Source organism: Panicum virgatum, chromosome 1N (genome assembly GCF_016808335.1).
Source record: "Panicum virgatum strain AP13 chromosome 1N, P.virgatum_v5, whole genome shotgun sequence".
Lineage (NCBI taxonomy): Eukaryota > Viridiplantae > Streptophyta > Magnoliopsida > Poales > Poaceae > Panicum > Panicum virgatum.
Genome location: NC_053145.1, coordinates 15,837,130 through 15,848,554, shown reverse-complemented (window position 1 = coordinate 15,848,554; position 11,425 = coordinate 15,837,130). Strand labels below are relative to the sequence as shown.

Here is an 11,425-nt window from a genome sequence, read left to right as displayed (position 1 = left end):
TCAAAAAAAAAGAACCAACTTAGCATAAACTAGAGGTACGGACTTTTTCTAATCGTAAGTGGCGAGACTTGACTGAAATTGACGACCTGAGGAGTTGAAAACTCACATTGAAGAATGTGACAATCAGCATAAGGCCATGTACAACGGTCAGCCGAGGCCGTCGTTTTGCCTCGATCCCACCAAAATACGTCTCCACATTGGCAATTAAATGAAGAGAGATAATAGAGCCGTCGACTATTTCGTCTACGACGCGAGTGCGTTCTCCCAGGCGAGGGGACGGTGAAGCCACGCATTGTACAGACCGATGCTGCTCGTCGACGACTTGGAGGATCCCGTGCGGGCGCGCAATTTTCCCCCACTCCATCCCCTTTCTTCTCCAGCGACTTGAGCACGAGCAGAAGAGGAGAACCGAGTATGAGCACTATGACGAAGGAGGAGAATCGAGCATAAGCACCATGGGAAAGGAGGAGAACTGAGCATGAACACCATGGCGGCCGGTCACCGCGTCCATATCCCTTACTCCCTCAGTCCCTCTCTTGCGCCATGCGCTTCGAAGCCCTACTGGAAGACAAGAAACAAGAGAGAGGGAAGATGAACAGTACAAACTAGCAAGAAACGAATGCTTAGTAATACTTATGTGTTCATGATTTTGTGAAATTTATAGTAAAATAAATATAGGTCCAAATAATCTCAAACTTGTTTTGTTGGATCTGTCTTGTGATACTTTACATTTAAAAAATATGAATTCCCATGCTATTGTCATGTGGTTTTATCTATAGATTTATTTGTGCTAGGGTATTTAAATACATATTAAATTATGTATTGATCTAACAAAATGTGAAAAAAAGTTTGTTAGACTCCTTTTTAGATTTACATTTCAAAATTGTAACCTTCACTCTTGAGAAGTGTTTATTTTCTTCTTTTTTAAAATGTATTTCTTACTTACTATTTGAAAATTGAGGAATGTCTAGTCAATTATAAAAAATAATAAAATAGCAAATACCATTTTTTTCATCTAGAATATGAGAAAATAAGTTTGCTATATTTTTTGTTAGCTTATATGCCTTTTATGATTTACTATGTTATAGGTGGCTTAAAATTTGCTACAAAGAGCTATGCGAATTAATGTTTATATATGTTTTATGATTTAATATGTTATAGATATAAGATTCATGCGAATTATTTGAATGTATTATACATTCTCTCATCTATGCACCAAAATGGCTACAAGAACAATTATGCACTAGATCACAATGAGTTTGTGTGTCAAATGATGAATTAATCACCTTACAGACAGCCAAACAGACAGTCCATTGTACAAGTTGTCTGTTCAGCTGTCTGTTTGTGATAAAAAGACAGCAGCTGTCTACACTGTTGTACTTTCCCTAACACCTAAACAAGCTGACGGGTCATCGGACACTCAAAAAAGGGGACAAAATGCAAACCTTTAAACTCGTATAAAATCTACTCCTTTCGCCCCAAAAATAAATCACCCAGGAAATTCTAGGTTAAATTAACAAGAAGATAAAATTATCATATTTACTCTTATTTATTATCTATATTTGGTATTAATTTATTTTTGTATGCATATGCATTTTCTAAATATGGTAAGATGATATATATTTAGGGACAAATTTTAAATTCTAGAATAACTTTTTTTTTGGAATGAAGGTAGTACTAAATTACACCAGATGGTAATTTGGCAATATGTTTTTTGAGAAATGAAAAGAAAGAGGCGTGTAAGGGGCTGATTGGTTCGCTGCGGCCTGCAGCCTGTCTCACGCTAGCCATCCAGGGCCACTCTGGCCAAGCTCTTGAGCGGCACCGTGCCTTTGTTTGGTTCACGTTTTCACACATCCAAACCAATCAAAGAAGCTGATTGGTTAGCTGCTCCACTAGCATGTCCAGCTTTTTTGGTTTCTTTGCATATGGGTGCCAAAGCTTGTCTCTGCATCGCTTCAGTCAGGCCCCTGTATACGAGCGATTTTTCCATTTCTTCGGAGCCAGGCTCATGAACACTTTTTGCATCGCCGGAGTTAGATCCACTACCACATGCAGGTAATCAAAACAAGCTGAAATTCCATCCCACAGGCTTGCCCGAGAACTGATGCGGGAAACCAATCAGACTCTAAATTGACATGGGGCCATGCGGGGCGTGCAGCAGCCGAACCCCTCGCCGCATGAGCAGAAATCCCTGCCCACCCGTGAGCTCGGCTACAGCGTCCCAACTCTCCACTCCACACCGTGAGCTCGGCTACAGCACGGTGTACGTGGCACCCCGCACAACGCACACGTCCCGTTCAGCCCTCGACGACGCGTGGCCTTGGCTTGGAAGTAGCATAAGTAACACAAATTTTAATCAATAATTAGAGGTACTAAATAAAAATAGTTTACAAAACTAACTCCACAACTCCTGCGCTACTTCGCGAGACGAATCTAATGAGACATTTGACCGCACGATTAGAGGATGATTACTGTAGTATTACTGTAGTCAATCATCGATTAATTATCGTCATTAAATTTGTCGCGAAAAGTTATACCCATCCGTAAAAATTTTTTGCAAATAAACTTCATTTAGTACTTCATGCATGCAAATAAACTTTGTTTGGTACTTCTTTTGCTTTTTGTTGTGGTTCGTTGAAATTTTAAAAGAGTTTCTGAAATCCATGCAAAGTTTTTTTTAACCAATCTCAGTTCAACTGCTTGCATCACCTTGCGGAGGTGGAAGAAAAGGCACGTCAAGTCCACGGCACGGTCACTCCTGTCGCTTAGCGCCATGGTGCTCGCCAAAAGCCGAGCGCCAAACAGGTCCCGATCAACCACAGAATTTAAAAATCACCAGAAAAACAATTAATAAAAAATGGGGAAAGCATGATTCGAGACGAGGGGGAAAACACCGGGAGAGAGAATCCGCGTACGGGAAGGGACCGGCTCAGAGAAGGGAGAGAACTAGCCGATGTAAGGCGTGACGTCACCGCCGACGCAACCGCATGCGGAATTTTCTCGGAAGCGGCGGGCTCGTTGATTGACTCCGGAACCCGGAGACGCGACGCGTCCGTTTGCGTGAGAGCCCAGGAACGACGGCGACCCACTGGGAACGGATGGATCGTTGAATGGCTGGGAGCTCCTGTTGTCAGGCCATCTGGATTCATGACTCAGGAGGTTGTAGAATTTTCTTTTTTGTCTACTTCGAAAAAAAAATCAGAAATCCAGGACGGGTCGATAGCCCTTGTTCGACTAACGGTTGCAGGAAGCTTTTTTTTTTCTTTTAAAATCACGTCAGCTTTGAATAGATTGCGTTTTTGTTTTTTATATGAAAAGCTAGCAGATGGCAATCATCATTTTATAATGTTGTTGGTCATGCTAAAATAATCTTCATTTGATCGGCTCCACTTAGGGGAATACTCCAATCAATAAACACGGTTCAAATTAATCCGCGAGGCTCTGGGCCTACCAGAATAAGGGATATTCGCGGGCCCGTTATTTCGCGGAGACAATGAAGCCCAGTACGACCATGTCTAGCTGGCAGAAAAAGAGCCCAGACGCCTAGCAGGGCTCTCTCACCCGGCCCAGGTCCTGAACCACAGATGGGCCCACTTCCATGCCCCGCGTGCTCGCCCCAGTTCCTCGACTCCTTCCTCGTTTCCAACCCTCCTCCCCTTTTCCGTCGCGCATCTGAAGCGAGGCGTCGTGGCGGTTTTGACTCGGATCATGGTGCGCAGCTCGAGCAGGTAGAGGAGAGCCGACCTGAGGCGGGCGGGGCTTGGGAGGCGCGGATCGTAGGGGCAGGAGGTCAAGGGGAAGCCGAGGGAGCGGGGAGGATGGTGCTGGTGCTCGCGCTGGGGGATCTGCACATCCCGCACCGGGCGCCCGACCTGCCCGCCAAGTTCAAGTCCATGCTCGTGCCCGGCAAGATCCAGCACATCATCTGCACCGGCAACCTCTGCATCAAGGTGACCTTGACCTTCCTCGCCGCGCCTACCCGGCCCGGCCCGGCTGGGTACCCGGGGAGACCCCCACCCCTCTTCGATCTATACTATATACTATCCCCTTCGTTTGCTTCCTGTGTCCAATTTGATCGCGCTGGCTAGGCAGTAGCGCCGCGGATTGTGACATCCGGGAGGGGTCGTTTTGGTTGCTAGATTTAATTGGATCAGCAGCATCGGTTCTCGGTTGAACAGGGTGTGTGCGACATTTTGAGCGCTCGGATGGAGATAGCGCCGAGCTTGCAAGGGATTAGTTTTAATGCCTGAGCGTGATCTCGTGATTCCCTTTTTTTGGAACGAGTTGCATGATCTATGGACGCCATCTGGTTGCAAATCGTACTCCATTGTTGATGCTCTGTTAAAAGAAAATTAATGATTTATAAGCTCGAATGCTTAGTGTCTAGATGTTCAGTACACAAATGCTGCATCGTATTGTGTAATGATAGAGCTCTCTTTGATTCTGATTAGAATCTGTCAATGAGTAATTCTCAGTTGGCAACATGTTTTGCATTGTCTATGTTTACTAGACACTATGTAGTTGTAATACATTGTGGAATTTCCCAAGAATAAAAAAAACTTTAGTAGCAACTAAGGAGTGTAGTTAGGAAGCAATCCTCTAAATATCATGCCTATTTGTAGGTAGCTTGATGATATCATATCACCTATTACAGTTTCGCTCATACAAATTTGTTACTATTATTTCATACTCTTACTCTCTTAGCAAGTTCTCCGTGCCATACTTCTGAAACTACAAATTTTCTAAATCAATTTATTGCCACCTCTTCCTTGATTAAACTGAATTCTCTTAGTTGATCTTTTTGAAAGTAGGCCACAGGGAACACATAATAGCTGCCACTACTGGATTTATTGAACGAAGAACCTGTAGTGCTAAATATTAACTGTACTGGCTAACTCCAAATGATCAGCTGAAATAACTTTCGTTTTATTTATCATTCATTGTTATTACTGATCGTGATGTTAGTTGTCCCCTAATGTGTAAGGGTAATAGAAATTTGTTCTTAAAAAAAGTAAACAGTGAAAAGCTGTGCAGGTTTATGAAACTGTACCAAAACTGAAAGCTGTAGGGGAGTGCGCTATTGGGTCTATATTTATTAATACAAATAACAGGCACTGGAATTTGCAGAAAAGCCTAGTGGAGTGTATTAACCTTTTTTTTCTCGAACGCGCAGGAGGGCTGCGCATCAATATATTAAGAAGAAAGTGTATTAACCTTTTCAAAGCTGCACAATAATGAAAGCTAAAAGATGGAAATTCAAACTCATTCACTGGAATCCTTAGTCATAGTTTCTTAAAAAGTCAAACAAATTATCAAGAGATATCGTTTATTCCTTGAGAAATTCCAAACCTTGAACTGTAGAGATCTTCCTTCATATTTTTAGAGGAACCTTGTCAGGAAGCGTTATAGTTATTCTGATAGGAAAGAGCGACTAGCTTCTGGCTTAACATTGCTGATCCTACTGATCAAAGAGTGATTAAAAATATCAGACCTTGTAAGAAAAATGGGAAGGTAAAACTGTAGTGCAGTTTTTAATGATTTTTCATTGCATTTAACTGAACTAGATTACTACATCTAGAGGGAATATGAAATCTTACTAACTGCTGATGGTTCATTGAGCTAAAACGGTGATTCCCCGTGTATCCATTCAGACACCAGTATGTAAATATATGCGTAAGATGGTCATTAATCACCCAATTTTCAATTCTCTCTAATCTTTACATCTCCAAAAGGAAATAGAAGGAACTAATTTCATGCCTGACTAACTTACCTTTGTGTAAGGATAGCTGTAGAGAATAGTGCTTCAGGTCCTCCCATATATTGCTACTTGTTTGTTTTCAAGTTTTTGGCATCCTATAAGCATTCCAATTGATTCGGCCTACTTTAAACTTCTCCAGAAACCTAGTTTTTCCGAGGTTTGCTCAAAAGTCATAAATCCTCATGAGGCCACAACCTTCCGAGTGAAATCAGCTTTTTTAGGATATCCAGTACATGATGGAAATAGGCCTGCAGGTTATGCCCAAGAAGTTGTCAGCTGTTTGGCATAGCTTGCTGTGCCATCGATGATGTGTTGAATTATCCATCTGGAACCTAAAATTGACAAAGAACAATTATCATTTCACATGTATGGGGGCATGCTAAGATAGATCTTGTGCAACAGGCACCGACACACAGGGTTGTAAACACCTACTGTAGCTTCACCTAGTACAAGTGTTTTTGGCTTAATGCAGCATATATACTTGGTTAGATTTTTCTTAATAAAAAAAGAGCAATAGAAGAAAATTGCATTTCAAGTTGATGAAGTTGGAATTCAATTTTGCAGTGTCCTTTTAAAAAGAACAGTAGAAGAAAATCGCATTTCAAGTTGGTAAAGTTGGTCTTTAGTTTTGTTTTAATTCTGTGTGGGGTGGAGATGGAGTTGTGTGATAGTACCTACTTGGAAGATACTGGAGAAGATGAAATAAGTTGGACACTTAAAGATGTGGGGCTATGATGAATTGATGACATGAGTTCTAGTTTTAGTATTACTCTTTTTTCATGGAATAAATGACTATGCTATCCTTCTCAAGAAGTGTCTGATTTTTTGTATACTTTCATGTATTGGTTATTCTTTTATTTTACATGGCAGTGCACTCCTTAAATTGTGATTTTTTTGAAATGGACTTTAGAACTAGGTTGTGCTATCCCATTTTTCTAATGCGGATTGATGACTTATTGACATGTATGAACTGTGTTTTTATTCTGATGAAGTACAGACTGATAAATTTCATAATTTCCATCTAGGAAGTCCATGACTCTCTAAAAAGCCTTTGTCCTGATCTCCACATAACCAGAGGTGAATATGATGAGGATGCTCGGTACCCAGAGACTAAGACACTTACAATTGGTCAATTTAAGCTCGGGCTGTGCCATGGTCATCAGGTTCGTTTGTGACTCAAAATATATGAAAGCTTTTACGTTTGCCTATTATAATACATTTTATTCTTACACGTACTTCTTGGAATGTAAAGAAAACCTACGATTGTTTTATGATGCATATAATTTATTACGTGAGATCATGTTTATTAACCTGGTTAATGCTTCATTATTCTATGCTGATGAAATCTCACTTTTCTATCTGCATGTTTGTGATCCTAGACTGTATTTAGTTGGATGAAGTGTCATCTGTTAAAAATTTGTGCACGTGTTGATTCCCAAATTCGGACAGACAAAACATTTTTTGTTTCTCTATATGCATTTCATGCCCCCACACTTAAGGCATACATTTGATACTTCTTTGCAACTACCTTTAACTATTAGATGAAATTGGTTGATGGGATACACAGCTTGGAAAATGGTTGATGACGAAAATGAACATTGTTTCAGCTCTTACTAAGGAAATGGAGTTGAATGCATGGCTTGATGTATCTCTCTAATGTGGCAATATATTTCTTTGTTTTACCAGTGGGATCACTACCTTTATCATAGAATTACTGAGTGAGATGCTTAGTACAGCACCCATGTTAAACTGTTTTCTAGTGTTCAGTGTTGTGAGTCCACTGTCTTGTCCTCCAAAATGCAAAAGTTTATAAAGTGTAACACCGTAACCAGATGTCTTTCTTGTTCATCGTTTCAATTGTTGCATTGAAATACATCATTGCAATGTTGCGATATGGCAGCATAAGTGCACCTTCAAATGGCCTAGAATTTCATTGAAGGAAAGATTTTATTTTCTGAAGTTTAAACAGTCGATGCTGTCTTGTGGGTGGCAGAGGCTTCCATAAACCATATCCATAAAATGGTTTTTAATACTCCATCCCTGGGGACATGAAGCCTGGGCACACCATAAAGCCATATTTCTGGAGAGCCATGCACAATGTTGGTTCATTGTATCGGGCAGTTCATGCACCGTGTTCTCCACCTTCGTTCATGCCATTTATGACCTTTTTTTTATCTGCATAGTCCATTATACTATTTTCACTCAGTACTTCGCCATTTGTAGCCATATGACTTCAGTAAACATGTTTAAGGGGCAAAAGTTGACTGTAAGCACATTATTTGCGGATTATGTGGCTCTTGAATTCCAGTAGATCAGCTCCTATATTGACTCCTGAGTCCTGAGTAGCCCCTATGTCAAAAACTTGTGCATGCGATCATTGAGGCATCGATTGTCAAATATATATATCTCTCCTAACCTTTCTCACTGAACCTGTGTGGCAACCAACTGTATCAGGTTGTTCCGTGGGGCGACCTAGACTCCCTGGCGATGCTTCAGCGGCAGCTGGACGTGGACATCCTGGTGACGGGGCACACCCACCAGTTCAAGGCGTACAAGCATGAGGGCGGCGTGGTGATCAACCCCGGGTCGGCCACAGGCGCCTACAGCAGCATCACCTATGACGTGAACCCGAGCTTCGTGCTGATGGACATTGATGGCCTGCGCGTGGTGGTGTACGTCTACGAGCTGATCGACGGTGAGGTGAAGGTGGACAAGATTGACTTCAAGAAGACGGCCACGACGATGCATGCGTAGCTCTGGCTCTCAGCACGGCGCAGAGGACACTGAAATGGATTCCGGACATGTCTAGTTCCTTCCTGTTGCCCTCACTCCCCACCCCTCCGAAGCTACCTGAAGTCTTTTTTTTTCCCCTACCGATTGTGCTCGCCTGTTCATTTGTAAAAAAAAAAGACAGCTGCTTTTACGGATTAGTTGACCAGATTGTCAGGGTGGATGTTAAATGCTGAGCGTGTAGTGAATTTGAAGTTTTAATCAAGAACAGGCGAACCTTGATTTGTGTTTATAACAAAATAGAGGAAATAATGGGGGTACTTTCTGATGTTTCGTATTTATCACATCATGTAAAGTAACGTTTTGTTAAAAAAAAGAAAAGGAAAATAGAAGATGAAAACTTGCTGTGTGCTCAATGAAAACCGGGCCGGGGGTTCGTAGTGGTCATATATAATGAATAGTTGGCTTAGTGGGTCACCGGTTCAACCATAGTTCAAATATGGTGTATAATTACTATTTCCACAGAGAAATCGCATTGGTCAGATGGCTAGCGACGCAACCTATTGAGCACAGTTCTAATTTTCCACTTTATTCGGAGTTTCCTCATTGGGCTGTCTGTAGGTTCGTTTTCGGGAAAATTTCTTGGAAAGCTTTGAAACAAATGACGCTCTCTTCTATGGTCCTGGAATAGTAAAACTCCCTTCTATGGCCATTGTTTCATTTTTCGTTCCCTTCCATGGTTCTACCGTTTCTTCTGTTGCACCCAATCGGTTAGGGTTTCAGTTTTGTTGAGGGCAGCAAAATTTTTAGACCAAACTACTCTTGGCCCGACGCTCACCCGACGATAGACCCCACCCACCCACCCCGACGCACCCAACCCCCACCCACCCCATCCCGACGGCAAAATCCTGGGGCGGCGGCCCCTGCACGGCGTGGCTTAGGGTTGCGGCGGCCCCTGCACCCCGAGCGCAGGTTGCGGGGCACGGCGCCTAGAGGCAAGGGGCGCGGCGCCGCCCCTGCATCCAGGGGCGTGGAGGCGGCAGTGCGGGGCTCGGTGGCGCCCGTGTAGCGTGCCCAGAGCCCAGAGGGGCAGAGGCAGCCCTCTTTGGCAGGAGCAACATCAGCTATTAGTAGCAAGGTAAGTCCCCTTTATCCACAACAGATTTACATATGTGCTTCAAGGTTTAGGGAAGATTAGTATTGCTTATGCGTGTAGGATGATATAATTCACAGGATGGATCTAGAATCAACTTATTTGTTGGAAATTAAGCTTCTTTGGCAATTCCAAAAAATTTGAAAAGGATGTCCACTGTTTTTGCTTTGACAAGGTTGTGGACAGTGATACAACAAATTTGAAGGACTTGGTCGATGATCACAGATCAGTATCCACCAGGTTATTTAGAAGTAGCTCATGTTCAGTACTATGATGCAGATTCGAAAACCTTCTCGGTAGTTAACACAGACCAAGAGTTGATGCTAATGTTTCAGAAACATAGATCCTTTGGAGCCCCCCGAAGCCCCCCCAACAATTTCTAAACCTAGATGAAGAGGAGGAAGGAGAAGAGAGGAGGAAGAAGAAGAGAAAGAAGGAAAAGAGGAAGAAGAAGGGGAAATTGAGCCCCCCTCCCTTGATCTTCTAGATCCATCCTGGAAACATAGTAACACAAGGTTGTGCAGATGTGCGCAATATCTGTTCGCAGTGCCAGGGGTATTTTGGTCTTTTCAAAGCTACTTAACTGGGACTTAACTGCATAACTAACGGTAGGGCCATGGAAGGAAACCAAAATGAAACCAGAGCTATAGAAGGGAGTTTCACTATTCTAGGGTCATAGAAGGGAGCGTTATTTGTTCCAGGGCCTTCCAAGTAATTTTCCCTTGGTTTTCAGCCTAACAAACGTTGAGAATATGCTAGTTGGATCTGGTTTTTTTAGCAAAGCGGTCTTTGTGTGAATTAAACCAGTAGTATCATCGGTTCAAGGTTTTTTTCAATTCAGCTAGTGGTCTGGTCCGGTTCTTATTCTGTGCTAGAGGTTGCATCGGGAAGAGCATAGGGGACGGGGAGGCAGTGTTGCCGGCACACCGTACACGCAAAAGTGCTAGGCAGCATTGACACAGGTAGAAGTAGAGAGGTCTTGTGGCTGGATGTATCTGCCTCGCTAGGACAATACCAAAATTAGGAAATTACTGTCAAAATTCCAAAAAAGGAAAAGAACAAGAGAAGGGTTGTCTCTTTACATTGGAGTTAGAGGCTATAGAAGGTAAGTCTATGTCTATATTGAAGTTTGTTTCATACAGTAAGGCTCAGACAAATAGTAGGATTTAGTTAGCATAGCCAGGTCATGGTGTGGCTAGGCCATTTGGACGTCACTTTGGCCCAAACTTTTGGCTAATTATTCTTCAGTTGAGTAGGAGCTTAAGAATCTCGTATTACGCAGGCTAATTTCAAGTCTTTTAGTTTAGGGAAAAGTCTGGTTTGCATGTTTGAATTATCACAAAAATCTGATTTTCAACCTTTAGCTACAAAACCGGATAACAAAGACCATCCAACAGTTGAAACCAGGCAAATTTGGCCCTTTAGGTGGTTTCGAAGGTGGTTTATCATTTTGTGAGAATTTAAATATTCAATTTGAAATTAAAATTAATTTTAAATAAAAACTATGAAATGACTATCAAAAGTTTTCTAAAAATGTAATCTATCTATTGGTACGATACTTTTTCAGTTATTCAGATTTATTTTTTATTTTCATAATATTTGGTTGCTTGTAGTTATGTCTATTGTTTTTAAATAACTAAGATTCAATTAGAGCAACAATAGACCAGTTACATTTTTAGAAAATTTTTGGTACTAGTGTCATATTTTTCTAATTTAAAATGAATTAGTTTTGATTTTTAAAATCTAATTAGAAATTCTTAATTTTTTAAAAAATACAAAAC

General features: G+C 41.7%; 1 protein-coding gene across 1 annotated transcript; it reads left to right on the top strand.

Moving 5' to 3' along the window:
• The first annotated feature begins 3,559 nt into the window (after nt 1–3,559).
• On the top strand, nt 3,560–8,891 carry LOC120655324 (vacuolar protein sorting-associated protein 29-like). The gene is made up of 3 exons (XM_039933079.1): nt 3,560–3,953; nt 6,787–6,924; nt 8,216–8,891. The coding sequence occupies exons 1-3, from the start codon at nt 3,588–3,590 to the stop codon at nt 8,513–8,515; spliced, it is 804 nt and encodes a 267-aa protein (XP_039789013.1). The 5' UTR covers nt 3,560–3,587; the 3' UTR covers nt 8,516–8,891.
• The last annotated feature ends 2,534 nt before the right edge of the window (nt 8,892–11,425 follow it).

Coding starts and splice junctions, on each gene's coding strand:
- LOC120655324 (XM_039933079.1), top strand. CDS start 3,588: ATGGGCCCACTTCCATGCCCCGCGTGCTCGCCCCAGTTCCTCGACTCC. Junction 3,954..6,786: donor CCGGCAACCTCTGCATCAAG/GTGACCTTGACC, acceptor ATTTCCATCTAG/GAAGTCCATGACTCTCTAAA. Junction 6,925..8,215: donor GGCTGTGCCATGGTCATCAG/GTTCGTTTGTGA, acceptor CAACTGTATCAG/GTTGTTCCGTGGGGCGACCT.